The 22,409-nt window shown below is 37.0% G+C and overlaps 1 protein-coding gene across 1 annotated transcript in view; it reads left to right on the top strand.

The window, feature by feature from the left end:
- The window catches only part of dtr (defective transmitter release), a 675,513-nt gene extending 655,322 nt beyond the window's left edge, over positions 1-20,191 (top strand). The window contains exon 12 of the mRNA XM_090385868.1: positions 20,015-20,191. Within this exon, the coding sequence (XP_090241994.1) occupies positions 20,015-20,191 (177 nt within the window). The remainder of the gene's footprint in view (positions 1-20,014) is intronic.
- Positions 20,192-22,409: the final 2,218 nt, after the last annotated feature.

The following is a 22,409-nucleotide window of genomic DNA, read 5'->3' as shown; positions in this document are numbered from 1 at the left end:
GTTTGAGTTCTGTGCTTGGACTAGCTCTTGATAAAACACTGATGATGATGTGATCCTCACCAAAAATACTTCACTCATTGAATGTGTGAAAAATATTTTAAGTACAGTACTGAGGTTCACTCAAGTATATGCAAATAAAAAAAGAAAAAGAAATCTTAAGATTCGAATGAAACTTGGTACCATCTGAAATATTTGATTTTTTTTTTTTTACATTATTACTTGAAAATTGCTGTTCTATACCAAATTTTGTGAGCATATTGTTTCATATAACATATAACACAGAAGGCATCATCTCTCATGCTAGATGGAAGTCTTTCTCCATCTAGTCTGACTAGGTGGAGGAAGTTTTCCATCCATAAAATTTTAGCTACTTATTTTCTCTTTTTTTTCTATTGAATTGAAAAGTTGAGGGAACCAAATTCATGATTCAGTAAAAAAATAATAATAGTAATAATTGGGTAATATATGTCTTCATTTTACATTTTTGCTCTATATACATTCAACATAATATGTCATTAGTAATTTAACAATTCTTATTTAAAGATTTCCTCCTGAGATTTATAGTTAATTAATACCAACATTTCTAACTACCAATAAACCTGTGTGGATCTCACCATTTTAATTGGCATTGAAAGAATGCCAATTAATTAAAAAATGCTAGTTAGCGATAAGATAAAAGGATACTTTAACTATGAGATTATAACATTTAAATATTGGCATCCAAATATTTGATCTCCATAATTTCTCAATTCATTGTTTAGTCAATGTTTTTTTTTTTTTTTTTCTTTACTCACAGTCAGAATTGTTAACTCTTTACAAGTACTGTGTTCAGATGTAGTCAGGCTCCATTATTTATCACTAATAGCCTACACTTGAGCATACATGAGCCTTAAATTATATGGTTGCTCTGTGCTGTGAATAGTAAAGCTAATAAAACTTTACAGGTAGGTGCAATATACCTGTTGGTTTTCAAATAAATTATCAACTATATCAACTACAAATATTTGATGTCAGAAATGGAAGTTTGTGTTTATAAACCATGAAAACAACATATGGCTCCGAAGCATTACTTATTTATTCCATGGGGCTCACATCTGGTGAATATGGCTGAATATCATCATTCTTCTCTTTCTTGGTGATTTCTCTCTCTCTCTCTCTCTCTCTCTCTCTCACACACACACACACACACGGTAAATCGGGAATTTTTTTTAAATTTTTGGCTGGTGCAGCACATAAGCCTCAGGCTTCCTTGCACCAGAGGGTGCTAATAATAATATAAGCATTTTAAAGTTGGTGGATCAGCCAAGTTGCAGTTATATTCTAAAATTTTTATCATGTGACAACGTCAGAAATAAATGAATATCAGGAATAAAAAATTTCTGAAAATGTTTTGTTTGACGAAATAATGGTTAGCAGCGATGATGAACTCCAACACGCTGAGGTAAATTCCAATTCTGATGGAGGAATCCAGCAGCCTATGAAGAAAGAGAGGCTGAAAACATACCAAATGAAATGGTGTAGGGATGATTTCCTTCCTAAAATATATACGTTTTACAAACAGCACTTCGAGAATTAGGAAAACTGTTTCCTGATGAGTCTAGTATTCCAGGAAAATTCCAACTTTTTTCAGAAGAGGTTGGTTTACAAAAGTCACAAAATTGGTAGTTGTAGAGATAAACACTTATTCCATTAGACAAAAACCTGTGTAATTGAAAACTCAACTGACCTTTCACACTTGTTAGGACAGTGGAAAGAAATATTTTTTTTCAAAAATTTATTATTTTATTAGCCTACGTATGCTTATGCATAATAAGAAACTGTCTGTAAAAGAATACTGGTAATATAACTGGTTTTTGAAATCCCTAGTTCTCAGAGATTATGGCAATAGATAGATAGATACCTAGAATGTCCAGATTTTAGTTGTGATGAGAAATGGGGGAGAAAAGTGATTATATGCACAAGCTGAGTTTGTGCTGAAAATCTAAGAAAAACATTTTAGGACACTTTTTATCCATTTGAAAACGTGTGTGTTGAAGAGCCTACTTCTCTTCAAAGGACAACTTGCCATACAATAAATTACACAAAATGGTATAGACTGTTTTGTATTAGTAAAATAATAAGAGGAGTTTACCTCAATATAAGACTGTTTTGTGTAAAACAGTTTGTTTATGTGGTGTAAAGATTTGATATATCATTGATCTAATTGTTTACACTGGAACTACAACTTACCAATAAATGCAAATTTAGGTGTAAGTAGGATATTTGTTATGCATTTACTTCATTCGTTGCCTGTACACAAGCCTGCCACTTACTAAGAAACAACATGAAAGAAAACTAGTTCTTGTGGTACTAAAAGAAAATGAATGCCACCTTTCAATTTGAAGGAAAAATTGCCAAAGGTTGCAGCACAGTCGTTCTGTCCTAATATGATGCACTGTGCTGGGTGGACAAACCAGAAGTTAGAAACTTACTTCAGGCAGACATGATAGTTGACACTGGCAAAGTCAACAAAACAAAAAAACTAATGTAGCAAGAATGTGTAAATACATGCAGCAAAAACATGGGTTCAGGGAATAGAACTCATATGATGCTGAGTTCAGTAGAGTATAGTGATTACACAGAACAATAAAGTGGTAAAAAATATGTTTTTGCATTTGTGGATGTATGCTTACTCTTTACCAAGATTACATTGATAAAAAAAATTCCTGATGAAAAATTTCATTTATCTGTAGCACAAAAAGTTTTAGATGATCACCATACTTTCATAAAGGGAAGGAGTGAAGCCCTCTAAGATTAAGTGAACATCTGATATGATGCAAAGTACAGTATTTTCCTTCTACTGTGCCTAGTACCACATGCAAAAAAAACTCTCTTTTTTTAATGAATCAGATGTTTTCTAGAATATCACTTTGTTAAACAGTGTGAAGACAGTGGCTTGTTACTTCTTCCCAGGTATTGTTGATATTACTCGTCGCTTTCATTGTGTTATCATTGTTCCAGAATTATCATTATCAAAGACACATGATGCAAGAAAGTAAGCTTATATAGCATCAGCCAATAAAATAAAGAAAAAAATAACACACCCTTCTCATTTCACCCATCCACTCGCTCCAAATGTTTGTCTAGTTCTGCCTTGAATCTAATTAAGCTATGAACTTCTACAATGACAGATGGAAGTTTGTTCCGGCAAGCTTCCGCACATCTATCCTACAACTGTCTTTCCACAATTTGAATTTATGTCCTCTCAGGCGATTATTCTGAGCAAGAGGAAGAATCCCATCAGCATTGAGCATTCTCAAATCATTCAAAGCTTTATACACCTCAATCAGATCATCTCGCAGGTCCAGGCACTTTTATTTTCAAAACTTAAGCCTTTCTTCGTAAGAGCAACCCTTTGTTCCATTCACTAATTTTGTTGCCCTTCTCTGTACTCATTCCAACAGCTCTACATCCTTCTTAAAATGAGGCCTCCAGACCTGTGTGTATACAGTATTCAAGCCTTAAACAAGGGGATAATCACCTCCTTATCCCTGCTAGAAAAAGTGCTGTGTATCATTGACAAGACACCATGATCTACTCTTGCAGACCATCTGCACTGCTCAGAAAATTTCATATCTGCCTGCACAATTACCCCCATGCCCTTTTCACTCTCTACCACTGTCTCACTTCACTTCTCTTTCACTCTCTACCACAATTTTTTTCACCCTGGTCTGTGCTTGTTGACAGGAGAGACTGCATCTACAGAGATGGGGTACACTTAAATAGAAAGGGCACAAGAATATTTGCTGATGCTATCAAGGCAGTGTTAAGTGGGTCGGAAAACTGCTAGCTTGGGGGGATACACAGACTAAAAGGTTAACAGTGGCCGCAGGCAGAGGCAAAAGTGATTCTTGCACTTCTTCTATTAGAATGAGCAGCATCCTGGAAAGCAAGGTAATGGAGATTTCCAGGACTGCTAGCCTCCATTACCTCCAGTACAAAATGTGCCAAACGATTCTGTGATCAAGTGACTTGGCTCTCAATTAGCGCTCTTTCTTAAAGTAGAAATTGTTTCCTTATTTAAAGTATTTATTAACACACAATTAAATAATCTATAGTAAAGAAAGAAACTTTACTATATTAAGAAGGAAAGCAACCTTCTATTTTCCTTTTCTTTTCTTGTATAAATCTTAATTACTAACCTCCTAGTGCTTGGTCACAGGGTGGCACTGCTCCTGCCTCCACATGGCGGGGCCAGTAACCTGGAGGGGAAAAGCTCTCCCTTCCAGGGCAAAATGGAGCGAACTGACTCCAATACCCAGAAACCCACTGGGTTGATGGATCGAAATGTAACCCATCCAAGACATGAAGAATCTATTTCTCTTGGAGATGCATCTAAAATTACTAGAAAAGGTGACAAAAATGACTCTGTCTCCACAAAGAGAATGAAAACTGATATAAACACCTTAAATGCCCCGTCATATCTAATAATACATTCAAATAATGAGAAATCGGTAGGCCAATTGTCACCCTTTCTCATACAAAACAACCTTGAGAGTTATGTTGGTCCACCAAAAAATGTTAAGAGATTAAAATCAGGTGATATTTTAGTAGAAACAGCCCACTCTAAACATTTCAAAAGGCTGTTGCAAATGACAACTTTTGCAGGAATACCAGTAATGGTATCCCCCACAATACCTTAAATATGTCAAAAGGTGTAATAATGGAATGGGACCTCCTAAACATACCTGAAGATGAAATTCAAAGCAAACTCCAGGAACAAGGAGTAATAAATGTCAAAATAAATACCCTGAGATTACCCTCAGGATAATCTCTATTCTGATTACCGACTACTAATCTCTCTTGGCATAAGCACATTACAAATATTGCTTCCTCTCCATCCAAAAATATTGGGCTTTGTCTTTTTTTTACTTTTCTTTCAAACAGCTGTTCACTTTGTACAAATCACAAATCCACCTACCATGGAATATTGTTTCCACATCGAGGTGTGGTGTCCCCAAAACCATTCTCAGGCTTCTAGATTTCATTCAAAAATAGACTGTTAGGTAATTAATGACTCGTCTCTAACAGTCTCTCCACTCTCTACCTCATAGATGTTCTGTTTCTGCTGCATACCTTTTTCCCATTCTCTCTCTCTCTCTCTCTCTCTCTCTCTCTCTCTCAAAGCAGTCCAAACACGTGCAGCAACCCATCAACTTTCTTTTATTGCCCAACATCAAAGTCACAGAACAAACCTTTCTTCTTCCTCATTTATTCATTCAACTTTCATTTTCTGGAACAACCATCTTTCATAACTATTTACTGAAAATTGAAACCTACAGAAATTCAAGTCTGATGTCAACAAATATCTTCTTTCATCTTCTCAACCTTCAACCCATGCATGGTACTAAGTACTATATATAGGTTATAATACCTCTCGTGTTTGGGGTTTTCGTAAAAAAAAATACAGTGGGACACCACATTTGGAATCCAAAACTTTTAAATCCAATTATGTGATGCTGCTCTAATGTTACTCTGTCTACCTATCCAAACATACTAGACTGACAATCACTTTTCTTTAGAATTTTAATGGCTGTTAAGCTTATTCGATGCCCTCATGGTAGCACAGTTGGTGGGATCGCCATTCTCACCACACCAGATGGAAAAGCCTGAGTTGAATCCCGTTGATGATGGGAGGAATTTTTATGGGTCTTTTTCACAATGTGGATGAGTTATTCAGTCTCGGATGAAGGTGCAGTTTTTTTCTCCAAGAAACTCTGGCTTTTCGTCCAGCAAACAGAAAATCAACCTCAGAACACACACAATTTACAGACAATATACATGCAGCAACATGGCCTTCGTTACCGATGCTCCTAAAAAAACCCAACAGCTTATTCGATAAATGACATTTCTTTTTGTTTACTGAAGGAGTAACTACATTCAATAAACATATAAATCACTGAATTTTATCTGTTGTTGTGATCATTCTTCCATCCCATGTGCCCTTTCCTCGATGACTTATGTAGCAATTAATAGACATTATGGGGAAGGTTCCTTCTTTCGTAAATAGTTCACCTTCCACATGCATTATGGTTATGTTTCACAGAAAATTTTTGCAGCCCAGCTGATAACAACAACGCGTATGCCCAGTTTTTACCATCAGCATAAGAGGAAGCTTTCAACTTCTGTTTCTCTATGCAGCATATCATTCCTTTGGGCTGTTTATATTACATAATGCCAAAAGTTGCCTGGATAACCATTTCAATCAGATTTGTTTTACTAACAAGGCTATGTGGGAGCACAACTTTTTTGTGAGCCATTAAATGGAACTTTCTGTATTACTTAAAAATTGGTGTGTGTTTTTTGAAACTTTTGATTTAAAATTAGTAGTATAGTTATTGTTTGTGATTCTCTGATTAAGTTGGTGAATTGGTTTTTGTAACTGCCTAAGAAACCACATTTGACTTCTGCCGCCATTGTTTACAACATTAATAAGAACATTTTGATTCTGCTGATGTTGTTATAGTCTTGAAATATAAGCAATACTTGGAAGTTTTCTAAGTAGTTTTGTAGCAGTGTAATCAGTATCAGATGATGCCTTATATCAATACAAGGCCTCACTATACCTTATATCCATACAAACATGTTTTAATAACATGACTTTATCATTTATGAAGCCCTCGTCATTGAGTGATTCAAGCGCCACACATCGTTCCACATATTAAACAAAAAGACTCCAACCAACTTCTCCCCTATTAATTTAGCACGCATAAAGTTTCCCCATGCACTGAAATGCATTTCGGGAACTTAACCAGTATATAACACACTTCTCGTGCTCTTCTCTCCCCACTATAGCTAACTGAAGACAATTTCGAAAGTTGCTCATGCGCGGCTATTAGCTGTTTACCCCACTTTAATTTATTTTAATACATAATTTCTAATTAGACAACCATAGAATGGAAGGTGCATGTTGCTTTCTTAGGCAAATCTTTAAAGCTCATAATTTAGTAATTTTTAAATTTATAATTTCTTTAAATTGTTAAAAATTTCATAACTACTATGTACGTGGTGAATCTTTCAACAAGCTAAGCAGATTACTATGAGGTGAGTGCTGAAAATTAAGCTAAGCTATATCTAAGCTCTAGTCATTACATCACAGCACATAAGGATTCCTTAATATATCATCAGTTCTTCAGGGGCATGAACTCAATTCTTGAAGCCCTCATATAATCCCATTGGAATGCCGAGTTTTTGCTTAACTTCCTCATGACCTGTGCAATGAGCACACATAAATTCATCCTTTATGGTTGTATCATGTCCTGCTAGAGGCATCTTCACAAAAAGAGCCAAGTAATATACCTGATTCATAGGATAACTGCCTTCAGAAATTCTCCCTTGAACCCAAAGCATTCCTGCTACTTCAAGTCCTTTGCTTGCTGCTCTAATCTGAGGCATGATGTGAGTCTAAATTTAATTTAAGAACAAAACTAACTAAGAGATCGAAAAGAATGATGTTACACTAATCCCACTTACTGGGAGTACAAGGAGGTAGTATAACTATGCTCTTTCAAATTGTGGTACATACTATTGAAGAATTTTATAACGGTAATTTAGTTTAACTACTGTAATAGCTGAATCGATGAGTGGGTTATGATTATAAGATTTAACTTGTTGTGTTAGTTCTGTACCTGATAAGTTAGATTTGAAGCTATTAAAGTAGTAGTATGCATGTGTGTTAGAAATTTTTGAAGTCCCAAATTTTGCTGTTGTAACATGCCTATGTAACATGCTTGACAAGCTGATTCACATCTAATCAAATATATAATGTTATCATAATCTTGTGTCCCATATTCATATGTTGTCTTGTATGAATTAAATTTAGAGCTTAATATATTATAAGATGTAAATATTAGTTTGATATCTGTATTCTTAAAAACCTGTTTAAGTCGTCTAGCATATTGTTGATGGTATGGGAGGGCGATAAAGGGTTTGTGTATCTTATTCATGTGGCTATTAATTTTACTAGGGTTATTAGTACTATTATGGACCTTAGTAATGGTTTCTTTTATTAGGTGTAATGGTTATTTCCTGTCGATAAATTTTTTGGTGAGGTATTGCAATTCTATGGATGGGTCTGTTTGTGTGTGACTATATTTGATAGCATTATATATCTGATTATAGAGAACTGCTTTTTTGATGTATAGAGGATGGTGTGAGTAGTCATGTAAGAACTTACCTGTATGTGTGTTCTTTCTGTATATTTTGGTGCTTAAAGTTGTACCGATTTTGTATATAGTGAGATTTAGAAAATTAATTTTATTATCGTTTTCAACTTCGAGGGTAAATTTGAGTCTCTCATGTGTTGTATTAAATGTGTTAAATAAAGTGCCAATAGTGGTTTCGTTACCCATTAAAAAGACATTGTCTGCATATCTCATATACAATTTAATACCTTGGGGGAAAGATTGAAATATTTTTTCTTCAATAAAAGTGAGGTAGATTTCGGATAAAGGGGCCGAGATACCCAGGCCCATAGGAAGGGCAAAAATTTGTTCATAGGTGTTATTTTGAAATTTAAATTGCTTGGCATTAAAGTAACAGTGACGTGAGCTCTAAAATGTCATTAATGTTTAAGTCATTATGTTTTGTCAAAGTGTCGTCTTTAATTAATAGTTCTTTAAGAGCCAGTAACATGGTTTCGATGTGCACATTAGTGTATAGGGAAACGACGTCGAAGGACGTGAGAATATCATTTTCAGATATGGTCACGGAAGTTATACGTTCGTGTGCCCGTTTAATATTGTAAACTCCGAATCGAGAAAATCTCATTAAAGGTGAAATAATTTTGACGAGGAATATGGATAGGTTAGCATAGGCAGACTGTTTATAGGAAACAATAAGTCTTAAAGGATAGTCCAAAAATATGTAGAAGAATATTACTGTGTATGCCTGTTTGTTGGAGGGTATGTAAATTAATTTATTTGTTGGCTCTGAGTCTCCTTGGATCCCATCAAGTTTATTTTTAAGTTTGTTAATGTTAAACGTGTTGTAAATTCTGTATGTCGTTGAATATGACAGGATGTGTAACATTTTCTCTATATACCTATTTTTGTCCATGATTGCGATGGTGTCGCCTTTGTCTGCCTTTTGTATTATAATGTTCGGATTTTTTTATGAAGTCTCGTATGTGGGTTAATTGTTGTTGATGAATATTAGGTTTATTGGTTAATTGAGAGTTAAAAACAGCATTGGTTTCATATGTGATATGATATTTATCCGGGTGATTATGAAGATTAGTTTGTATTTCAATCGTGGCATCTTTAGCTGGGTAGTGATTGCTGTTAATGGCGAAATTAAATCCATATTTTAAACTAGAAAGTTCATTAGGGGAAAACGTTTGTGTGTAGAGATGTTAACAACCGAGTTTTTGGGGATTTTTTTGTATCTTCTGGTGAGTGTATCCAATTTCTTGGTGTGCTTTTGTGTAATGTGCTTTAAAGTTGCCTGAATTCATGTGTTGTTCTGGTGCATGTAATTGTACTAAGTCGTGGGGGTTAGTTCTCTTTTAAGCTTGAATTTGAGGGTATGTATTTGCTCTAAAAGGAGATGTTTATCTCTATATCTTTTTCGTAATTCGGCTTTAATTATGGCAATAGAGGCTTGGTGTATAATAAAAGGGTATTTCTTAATAGTATTTTTGGTACAGATACGAGCGAAATTGGGGATTATGTCATATGTGAGACATTTCTTTAAGATTGTGATATGGGGTTTGTTGGAAAAGTATTTTATTAATAGTTTTGTGAAATGAAGTTTCCAATTAGACATGCGGAAGAGGTGTAATAAATAGTTAAAGGATTATTCGTTAAATTGACTGATGATATATTAAGGAGTCCTTATGTGCTGTGATATAATGACTAGATCGTAGATATAGCTTAGCTTAATTTTCAGCACTCACCTCATAGTAATCCGCTTAGCTTGTTGAAAGATTCACCACATACACAGTAGTTATGTAATTTTTAACAATTTAAAGAAATTATAAATTTAAAAATTACTAAATTATGAGCTTTAAAGATTTGCTTAAAAAAGGAAAGTGCACCTTCCATTCTATAATTCTCTAATTAGAAATTATGTGTGCAATTATGGACATAGAAATTATGAGACACAAATAATAAGATTGTCACGCATGTTACATAGGCAGTAAAACAGCAAAATTTGGGACTTCAAAAATTTCTAACACGTGCATACTACCACTTTAATAGCTTCAAATCTAACTTATCAGGTACGGAACTAACACAACAAGTTCAATCTTATAATCATAACCCACTCATCAATTCAGCTATTACAGTAGTTAAACTAAATTCCAGTTATAAAATTCTTCAAAATAAAGCCCTCATCATTGCGTGGTTCAAGCACCACACATCGTTCCACATATTAAACAAAGGCGCCTCCGTAGCCAGGTGGGAAGGAGCAGCATTGCATAGCACATGCTTCTTGATTAGACCGGGGTTCGAACCCATCACCACCAAATATGGAGGATGCGGAAAGGTCAGGGAATGACCACCGCATATCCCAGATCAATATGGCCTTAGTTGATAATGCTCCTAAAAACCAAATAACAAACAAACAACAACAAACATATTAAACAAAAAGACTCCAACCAACTTCTCCCCTATTTGGAATTTAGCACGCATAAAGTTTCCACATACACTGAAATGCATTTCGGGAAGTTAACCAGTATATAACACACTTCGCGTGCTCTTCTCTCCCCACGGGTGCCTCCGTAGCCAGGTGGGCAGGAGCAGCAGTGCTTAGCACACGCTACTTGATTAGACCGGGGTTCGAGCCCGTGCCCACCAGATACGGAGGATGAGGAAAAGTCAGGGAATGACCACCGTATATCCCCGGAGCAATATGGCCTTAGTTGCTAATGCTCCTAAAAACGAAATAACAACAAACAACTCTCCCCACTATAGCTAACTGAAGACGATTTTGAAAGTCGCTCGTGCGTGGCTATTTAGTCCACTTTAATTTATTTTAATACATAATTTCTAATTAGACAACCATAAAATGGAAGGTGCACTTTCCTTTCTTAGGCAAATCTTTAAAGCTCATAATTTAGTAATTTTTAAATTTATAATTTCTTTAAATTGTTAAAAATTTCATAACTACTATGTACATGGTGAATCTTTCAACAAGCTAAGTGGATTACTATGAGTACTGAAAATTAAGCTAAGCTATATCTACGATCTAGCCCTTGAAGAATTAAAAGAGAAGGACCTAGCTCAACGCTTGAGCCCATGCCCCAGCATAAGACAATACAAAGATCCTCAGCAGCACAGATCCTTAGTCACATAAGAAGTAGTTATAGTTGGAGATCTGATTGTCATTGAAGTGGGAAATATATTATGCAAAAGTGACAGGTGGAATAGAACCAGGTATGTCTGCCATGGGCTAAAGTAGATGATGTAGAGCCCCTGCAACATCATTTGCTTTAGCCCATCCATCATCTACTACATCATCTAATATCATCATCAATTTTTATATCATTACTAATGATATTAAAAGTAGAAGACCGGCGGAATTACTTAACAAGTACAGGTCACTGTTAAAAAAAAGCCGTGAATTAGGGTTGAATTTGAAAGTGTCTGCAGTTCTGCACAGACATGATAGGAGGGAGTATATGATGAGAGCCCTGTCGATCAATTCGCCCCTGGAAAGATTGTGCAAGGCTCAAGGGGTAGAATTTTTTTCAGCCTGGTCTGTACTTGTTAACAGGAGAGACTGCTTCTACAGGGATGGGATACACTTAAATAGAAAGGGTGCAAGAATGTTTGCTGATGCTATCGAGGCAGTGTTAGGTGGGTCGGAAAACTGCTAGATTGGGGGGATACAAGGACTAATAGATTAACAGTAGCCACTGGCAGAGGTGAAAGTGATTCTTGCACTGCTTCTATTGGAATGAGCAGCAGCCTGGAAAATAAGATGCAGGATATTTCAGAGACTGCTGGGAATCATTGGGGTACAAGTAAACACATGGGTTGTGTTAGGGTAGCTAAGAAAAAGAACAGGTGCATGTATACTTGCGTGTACACTAATGCTAGGAGTTTAGTAAATAAATTTGATGAATTTGAGGTATTGCTCAAAACATCAAAGGCAGATATTGTTGGGATTTCAGAGACGTGGTGTCACACAGATATAAGAAATGCAGAACTGGAATTTGGGGACTACAATGTCTACAGAAAGGATAGACAGGATAGGAAGGGAGGAGGGGTTATGCTATTAGTTAAGAAACACATAAAATCCAAGGAAGTGAAGCCAGTCGACATCACTGGACAGTGCAGTGTCGAGTCAGTTTGGTGTGACATAAGCATTGGGAGATCAAAATTGAGAGTAGGAGTGTGCTATAGGCCTAATGACTCTGATGAGTATAATAAGAAACTGTACAGGGAAATAGAGTGGGCCAGTAAATCAGAGAGTCTTATAATGGGGGATTTCAATTTCTCAGATATTGACTGGAATTTGGGGGCTGGTCATACACACACACAAGCAAGGCTTTTGTGGATTTATTGGATGACTGTTTTCTACATCAGCATGTTCGGGAGACAACTAGAAGGAGTAATACTCTTGATTTGATTATCAGTAGTGATTCTTCATGCATTAAGAATCTGCAGATAAATGAACCACTAGGTGGCAGTGATCACAGTGTGCTGAAGTGGGATTTACTCAAAGAGGTAACTACCATTAGGGATAAAGGGAAACGTTATTGCTTTTGTAAAGGCGACTACGATGGACTGAGACAGTATTTAAATTCTATACAGTGGGACCATGTGATGATGTTACCAATAGCAAATTCAAAATGGGAAGCATTCAAAGAACTTATCTTGGAAACTACTAGGCTTTACATACCAACTAAGAAATATTGTTCAAGGTTTAGGCCAAAATGGATATCAGATGAACTAATGAGATATATAGCAGAGAAGAAAAATGCATGGGATGCATACAAATTAACACGTGACACAGAAGCCTATGATAGATACAAGTTGATCTGTAACCAAGTTACAAAGGAGGTTAGACAGGCGAAGGCAGATTACGAGAAATCTTTGGCAAGGGATGCAAAGAAAAACAGCAAAGAGTTCTTTACTTATGTAAACTCTTGAAGGAAGGGGATGAATCAGATTGGCCTGCTTGATATCGATGGGTTAACTGTTGATGATCCTGCTCAGGTAGCTAACAAACTAAATGAATATTTTGCATCGACATTCACACACGAGGAGTTATTCAGCGAGGGGAATGCCAGAGGTGTATTCAACTCTGGCAGTAAGCTAGAGAATCTTGTAATAACTGAGAGTAAAGTGGAGGAGAAATTGTTGAAGATAAACACAAGAAAGGCACCTGGGGTGGATGGGATCTATCCAGTTATATTAAAGGAGGCAGCAAAGGAAGTAAGCAAACCATTAGCCATAATTATGAGAGCTTCCTTGCACTCAGGTGAGGTACCCATGGACTGGAGATGTGCAAATGTGACGCCAATTCACAAAGGAGGATCAAAGGCTGACACAAGTAATTATAGACCTGTGAGTTTAACTTCTGATCCCGGAAAATTAATGGAGGCACTGGTTAAAGAAGCACTGCAGGATCATCTAGACAAGACTTCAGTTATAGCTCGGACACAGCATGGTTTTGTTAAAGGGAAGTCTTGCCTGACCAATTTGATTGGATACTATGATGCAGTCACAAAAGAACTGGATGCAAGGAATAACTTTGATATTATATACTTGGATCTTAGAAAGGCTTTTGATACTGTTGCACATGGAAGACTGCTGCACAAATTGGAGCAGTGTGGCATTGGAGGCAAATGCTGCTATGGATAAAGGGGTGGTTGAGGGGGAGAAGACAGAGTGGTAATCAATGGACACTGCTCATTGTGGACTAATGTTATTAGTGGAGTCCTTCAGGGTTCAGTATTGGGTCCATTATCGTTTTCTGTATTTATAAATGATATTGATGATGGTATATCAAGCTTAATGTCCAAGTTTGCAGACGATACGAAGGTTGGCAGGGTTGTCAAGGACCCTACTGACATTATGCTGCTGCAACAGGATCTGGAAAGATTGAGCAGATGGGCTGAGAGGTGGCAAATGAAGTTTAACATTGACAAATGTAAAGTATTACATATGGGAAACAGCAACCCCAGAGCAACGTATCAACTCTGTGGTACTACACTGACAGTGGTAGAGAATGAAAGGGACCTGGGGGTGGTTGTGCAGACGTGCCGCAAGAGTAGCTCATGGTGTATTGTCAGTGATATATAGGAATTTTTCTAGCAGGAATAAGGAGGTGATTATTCCCTTGTATAAGGCAATGGTCAGGCCACACCTAGAGTACTGTATACAGGCCTGGAGGCCTCATTTCAAGAAGGATGTAGAGCTGCTTGAACGAGTACAAAGAAGGGCAACAAGATTAGTGAATGGAACAAAGGGGTGCTCTTATGAAGAAAGGCTTAAGTTTTCCAAATTACAGTGTCTGGAGACTAGGCACCAGCGAGGTGATCTGATAGAGGTGTATTAAGCCTTGAATGGTTTGAGCATGCTCAATGCTGATGGGATTCTTCCTCTCGCTCAGAATAATCACCTGAGAGGGCATAATTTCAAATTGAGGAAAGACAGATGTATGATAGGCGTGCGGAAATTTGCCTTTAGCCAGCAGGTGGTTGGTTGGTGGAACAGACTTCCATCCCTTGTCGTGGAAATTGATAGCCTAAATAAGTTTAAGGCTCAGCTGGACAGGTATTTCGAACGAACAGAGGGGTGAAGTGGAAGTGGTTATTTTTTATTTATTTATTTATTTTTATTTTTTGGCTGATGCTGCATAAGCATGCTTTCTTGCATCAAATGCCTCTACTAATGCTAATGATATAATGCTAATCTACTTTAGCCCATCATCTATAGGAAAAGAGGTAATCAAACTCTCAGCTGTGATTATGAGAGCATCCCTGGATTCAGAGAAAGTCCACAGGGACTTTCCCACAGTGACTCAATAACAATGGTACTGGATGCAAAAAATAATTCTGACATCGTATACTTATATTTCAGAAAAGCTTTTGAGACTTTAAAGATATCATCTTTGAAGGTCACAAAAGGTGATTCTGTTTTACACATTGAGAAAAGGTTGCAAGTTAGGATTGAAATTGAAAGGGGTCTGTAATTCTGCCCATATGCAATAGCATTGAACACGTGGCAACCTTGTCAATCCATTTGTCTTTGCAGAGACTGTGCAAGGCTAATGTGGTAGAATATTTAAGCGTGGTCTGTGCTTGATAACAGGAAAACACTTCTACAGGGATGGAATACACTTAAATAGGAAGGATGCAAGAATATTTGCTGATGCTATCGAGGCAGTGGTGTTAGGTGGGTCAGAAACTGCTACCCTTGGAGGTGGGGGACTGCTAGCTTAAACAAGGGGTTGAATCACATTGATTCACTAGAAATGAATGCATCAATTGATGATCCTGCTCAGCTTGTGGACAAACTGAATAGATATTACACATCTGTATTCATACACAAGGAAGTTTTTAGGAATGGGGTTGCCAGAAGTGTATTAAATTCTGGTGGGAACTTAATGATTTTGTAATAACGGAGGAGAAAGTGGAGGAGAAATTGTTGAAGCTAAACCTAAAACAAGTACATCTAGTGTTGATGGGGTCTTAAATTAAAAGAGGCAGGAAATGAGGTAATAAAACTTTAAGCCATGATTATGAGAGCATCCCTGGGTTTAGGTAAAGTTCATAGGGACTTTCCCACGGTGACACAATAACAATGGTACTGGATGCAAAAAATAATTCTGACATCATATACTTATATTTCCGAAAATCTTTTGAGACTGTTGCACGTAAGACTACTATGCAAAATGGAGAAGTGTGGCATTATGGACAAGTTGCTGCTATGGATAAAGAGATGGTTGAGTTTGAGAAAACAGAGGTTATCAGTGGGCACTGATAATCTTTGTACATAACATATGTTGCCTGAACTAATGTTATTAACGAAGTCCCCCAGGGCCCAGTGCTGAGCCCATTGTTGTTTTCTATACTTATTAATGTAATTTATTAAGGCATATAACGTCTAAATTTGCAGAAGGATGGCAGTTTAGTTAGTCCCAGCAATCAGTGTATGCTACCAACAAGATCTAAACAAATTAGGCAGAAGGGCCAAGAAGTGGAAATTGAAGTTTAATATTGACAAATGGGTATATTGATAAAAGACACTTCACATGGAGAGCAGTAATCCCACACCAATCTATCAGCTGTGTTATCCAACACTCAGATCATTGAAGAATAAAAAGGATCTGGGGGTAATTGTGCCGTCCGATGAAATTCTCCAAGATTCGCCAGGACAAATCATGAGGTTTTTCAGTGATATACAGGAATTTTCCCCTGAAGATATAAAGAGTTGATTATCTAATTGTATAAGGCATTAGGCCACATCTTGTATACTACATATAGGTCCTGAAGAATGTGGTTTTGTTAGAATGTGTGCAGAGAAGAGGAACAAGATTGGCGAGGGAGCAAAAGGCTGTCCTTACCAGGAAAGCCTTCAGCTTTGCAAATTACAGCATGTGGACATTTGGAACCTGTGAGAACACCTGAGTGAAGTGTTTAAAGCTTTGAATTGATTGAATAAGCTAGATTCTGATGGCATCTTTCCCTCTTGCTCAAACAGCACACATGAGAAAGCATACTTTTAAATTAAGGAAGGATGATTGCTAGATATGTTGAAATTTGCTAGTGGTAGTTGATTGTTGAACAAACTGTCATGGGGTGTTGTAGAGGTTGGTAGTTTAAATTAAATTCAAGAAAGAACTAGATAAACCATTAGAGGGGATGGATAGGTGAAATTGGAAGCAGTGTCTATTTTTTTTGCTGATGCTGTATAAGTTTTCTTGCATCACATGCTGCTGCTGCTACTACTGTTTAATTCTGATAAGGAATTCAAAAAAATATTTTTATTCTAATAACGGATGCAGAATGATGTTATTACATTGTGATACAATAGGATAATCCCCACAAATTGTATTGTGGGGGGTTATCATATATCATTAAATTTAGAGTTACATAAAAATTTTTATTTCTTCATAGCCTAAAACCATCTAAATAGGTGGTATTAGGATACAGTGTTGCTGGATGCAATTAAATTGGATACAATACATAACATATGTTGCTGGTTATGAATAAATTTTATTATTTTTTGAATTTGACTATTGAAGTTAATACTGTGCTTGACAAAATTAACAGAACACGTAGAAAACGTGGCATAACTCGTGCAGCTTGTGATGAAGCGGGGCAAGATTTGGTATGGTGGCATACCATAGAATAATGATGAAATGAGGAGACAGTGAGAAACTTTGGACGGGTATAAGGAACATTTTAGGGGTTGTATAAGAATTAAAAGGTCACATTACAGAAGTTGATAAAAGATGCTTGAAAATATGGTCACATGACCTCAGTACAATGCATCCACTCCAATGGCTAGACAGATCTGAGAGCGGTGAACCATGCACAATATATGGGTGTCTGTATGATTCTGTAGCAACAAATCCCATTGTTCCACCAGCACAGACCTTAGCTGACTGAGTGACTGAGGAGTTGGCTGTCGTTGGATATATTTAGTTTCAAGGTGTGGTCTGACAATGGCGTTGTCATGCATGAAAAGAAAATCTGGGCCAACTGCACTCCTAAAAAGTTGCACATAGGGTTCGAAGATCTGTTCTTAGTACCTCTGTGCAGTACAGTACCCCTATCAAAAACACTGAGGGGTGTGGCTGTTGATCATTATTCCGTCCCACATGAGAACACCGCTTCCACCATAAGTGTCCCTTTCTCTGTTTGAGGAATGATGCTGCATTCCTCATTTCTCCAGATGAAATAATATAGAATCTATTTGTAGACTAAAATGGGACTCATCAGAGAACAGAAATGTACTCCATTTGTTAGGGCTCCAAATCATGTTCATAGCACCAATTTTGACAAGCTGTGTGCCAAAGCTGTGCAGTGGCTTGGAGTTTATAGGATACAAACCACTGGCCTCCTTCTGTAGAGTCCACTTAAATTGAGCCTTTTAACACAGTCTGGTTGGAAATGTTTTCACCTGTGGTTACAGCAACCTCAAGAGACAGTTGTTGATAAGACATCATAGGGTTCTGTGTTGCTTTTAGATCCACACAGCAGACTGTTCTGGTTGCAGTAGCCCCCGGGCGACCTTGGCCAGCTCTTCTTGTAATGGTTCTTGTCTCCTGAACTGCTTCCATAGTGCGAGGTGACACTGCAGGACACATTTAAGCCAACATGCCTCCTCCACCTATGACTGACTAGCTTCAAATTGTCAAAAGGCCCAACATCTCAAAGAATCATCTAAATGTCTATGGCTTGCCAATCTCGGTACTGGAGATTCAGCTATCCCACTGAGCAAGCCAAAATAATGGGAATGAAGTAATGTTGTCACAACCCACTGGTTAAAGAAACACTTCAGGATCATCTAGACAAGACTTCAGTTATAGCTCGGACACAGCATTGTTTTAAGGGGAAGTCTTGTCTGACTAATTTGATTGGATACTATGATGTAGTCCCAAAGAAACTGGATGCAAAGAATAACTTTGATATTATATATCTGGATCTTAGAAAGGCCTTTGATACTGTTTGCACATGGAAGACTGCTGCACAAATTGGAGCAGTGTAGCATTGGAGGCAAATTGCTGCTGTGGATAAAGGGATGGTTGAGTGGGAGAAGACAGAGAGTGGTCATCAATGAACACTGCTCACCGTGCACTGATGTTATTAGTGGAGTCCCTCAAGGTAAAGCGTTGGGTCCATTATTGTTTTCTGTATTTATAAATGATATTGATGATGGTATACCAGGCTTAATGTCCAAGTTTACTGACAAATCGAAGGTTGGCATGGTTGTTAATGATACTAATGACAGTACACTGCTGCAACAGGATCTAGAAAAGTTGAGCAGATGGGCTTGAGAGGTGGCAAATGAAGTTTAACATTGACAAATGTAAAGTACTACATATGGGAAGCAGTAACCCCGGAGTGATATATCAGCTCTGTGGTACTACACTGACAGTGGTAGAGAACGAAAAGAACCTGGGGGTAATTATGCAGGCAGATATGAAGTTTTCTGAGCCGGTCTGCAAGAGTAGCTCATAGTGTTTTGTCAATGATATAGAGGAATTTTCTAGCAGGGATAAGGAGGTGATTATCCCCTTGTATAAGGCAATGGTCAGGCCACACCTTGAGTACTGTATACAGGCTGGAGGCCACATTTTGAGAAGGATGTAGAGCTGTTGGAACGAGTACAGAGAAGGGCAACACGATTAGTGAATGGAACAAAGGGTTGCTCTCACGAAGAAAGGCTTAAATTTTGCAAATTACAGTGTCTGGAGACTAGGCACACTCGAGGTGACTTGATTGAGGGGTATAAAGCCTTGAATGGTTTGAGCATGCTCAATGCTGATGGGGCTCTTCCTCTTGCTCAGAATAATCTGAATAATCACCTGAGAGGGTATAAATTCAAATTGAGGAAAGACAGATGTAGGATAGCTGTGCAGAAGTTTGACTTCAGTCAGCAGGTAGTAGCTTGGTTTAACAGACTTCCATCCTTTGTTGTGGAAGTTGATAGCCTAAATAAATTTAAGGCTGAGCTAGACAGGTATTTGGAATGAACACAAGGGTGAAATGGGAGCAGCTTTTTTGGCTGATGCTGCATAAGCTTGCTTTACTGCATCATATGCCTATGCTAACCCATGTTTTTATCGGCATTAATAATTTTAATAATATGTGGCTCTGTAAGGTGGTAGATATAGTTCTATTGGATACTCAGAATTTGCATGCTAGGATGCCTATTATATCAAATATTCACATTCTGCAACAATGTTCAATATTTATGAAAAACATTTTGCTGTATTAATTTTGTGAAGCAGTGTATTAATTTGTCTGAATAGTGCTGGTTGTACTAACTTGTTTTTTTTTTTTTTTTTATAGCCTTCTTTGAAGCAGCTGCTTGTAGAGGAACAGTTCATATATGATCTTAAAAAAAATGAAACTAGCAAGTATTCATCCTCTGTAAAACTGTTTAATTTTGTTGATAGGCAGGTTAAAACTGTGAAGGGCAAGTTCTTAAATATGGAGGCACCAGTTTTCATCAAAGAGCTTGACTAAATAATACACAGAGGAAAAAAAAAAGTAATAATACATTTAGAAAATCAAACCTCAACTGATTGTGGTTCACATCTAAACATTACAAAATGAAAATTATAATAGTAGTACATACTCTGTTTAAGTAAATGTTTTAAGTAAATTAGTTGTAAATAAATTTATGTGTTTAAATAAATCTGATCTGAATGCAAAAATTATTGGTCATTATTGATAGTTTTTTTTTCACCTTCTCATATATAATTTTCAATATTCATTTTCAATCAAGAGTAATAATTTAATTTAAAAAATGTCATTTTTGTAACTGTTAATTTTGAATTCAAGATTAATACTGCAAATAAAATAACATAATGTCAGTAAATGACATCCAAATATAGCTGGGGTGTCCATCAATAGTATATTGAACAGTTTATAATTTGGACAGCTACATTCATTTTGCAGTATCATGTGAGGAGAAAGTGATAAGATTTGATCTATCCCCTTCCTACTCGCTTTATTTTTGTAGTTATTTGCAGATACTATTGACCAATGATTGGAATATGACCCACCTTGTGATCTGAAGAAATCATTTACTTGTCAGAGCTACATCATCATCATCATCATCATCATCAGCCATTTTCAATCCACTGCAGGATGAAGGCCTCTCCAGCAACTTTCCAGTTCCTTCTGTTTTGAGCACTGGCCATCCATTTACTACTCAAAAACTCATGAATTTCATCTATCCATCTCCGCCTTTGTCTTCCAGGTTTTCTTCTAGCTCCTCTTGGGTACCGTTCTGTTATTTTCTTAGTGCATCTGTCATCATGTCTTCGAGCTATGTGTCCTGCCCAAGACCATTTTAGTTCTTTAGTTTTCATAAGAATGTCCTTTACTTGAGTTTGCTGCCTAATCCATGTGTTTCTCTTCTTATCTAGCAGTCCATTTACTACCCCAAAACTCATGAATTTCATCTATCCATCTCCGCCTTTGTCTTCCAGGTTTTCTTCTAGCTCCTCTTGGGTACCATTCTGTTATTTTCTTAGTCCATCTGTCATCATGTCTTCAAGCTATGTGTCCTGCCCAAGACCGTTTTAGTTCTTTAGTTTTGATAAGAATGTCCTTTACTTGGGTTTGCTGCCTAATCCACGTGTTTCTCTTCTTATCTAACAGCCTGAGTCACAATATAATTCGTTCCATTCTTTGCTGCGTAGTTCTCAGCTTCTCTTCCATTCTTTTGGTGAGTGCCCAAGTTTCACTTCCATAAGTCATTGGTGGGGAGTATACATTGATTCATTACTTTACGTTTCAGACAAACTGGGATATTGCTCTTCAGTATGTGACTATATTTCCTGAATGCTATCCATCCAAAATTTATTCTTCTCTCGACTTCCAGCCATTTATCATTATTACAGCTAATAACTTGTCCCAGATAAGTATATGACTCCATCTTTTCAATTGCTGCTCCTTCAATTATTATTTCCCTTTCCGTGGCATACTTGTTCATCATTACTTTTGTTTTAGCCATATTCATCTTTAGTTCAAAGTCGTTACTAACTGTGCATAACTGATTAAGATTTTCCTCTAATTCTTTGGGATCGTGGCTTATCAATTTTAAATTTGCTACTGTCTTTGTCTAGTCTAATAAAGGAGGTAGCACTCTCATATATTTTCTTCGAAATCATAATATATGGGGTATCTATGCCTTGTCTTTCCAGTGCCCGAAACATTGCCTTATGCTGTATGGAGTCAAATGCCTTTTCATAATCCACAAATGCCAGGCATAATGGTGTTTTATATTCACTTGCTTTCTCCATTAGCTGTGATATTACGTGAAGGTGATCCATAGTTGAGAATCCTGTCCTAAAGCCAGCTTGCTCTTTCGGTTGATTCTCATCAAGTATTCTTTCTAATCTGTTGGTAATGACCCTTGTGAACAACTTGTAGATATGGGATAACAAGCTAATTGGCCTATAATTTCCAATTTCTAATTTATCTCCTTTCTTATGCAGCAAAACTATGATTGCATTATTCCACTGCTTAGGCACCACACCTTTTCTAATGCACTTTGTGAAGAGCCTTGCCAGTTTTTGTGTTATGTCTCTTCCTCCCAATTTTAACAACTCTACAGTAACCTCATCTTCCCCCGGGGCTTTCCGATTCTTCATTTTCTTCAGTGCATGTTCTACTTCATCAGGAAGAATATCGGGTATGTCGTATGTGTTGCTACTTTGCAATCCATGTTCCC

This window comes from Mastigoproctus giganteus, chromosome 12, assembly GCF_048544385.1.
Source record: "Mastigoproctus giganteus isolate SK-2022 chromosome 12, ASM4854438v1, whole genome shotgun sequence".
Taxonomy (NCBI): domain Eukaryota; kingdom Metazoa; phylum Arthropoda; class Arachnida; order Uropygi; family Thelyphonidae; genus Mastigoproctus; species Mastigoproctus giganteus.
The sequence above is the reverse complement of the archived record's forward strand: the minus strand, read 5'-3'. Positions and strand labels throughout refer to the sequence as shown.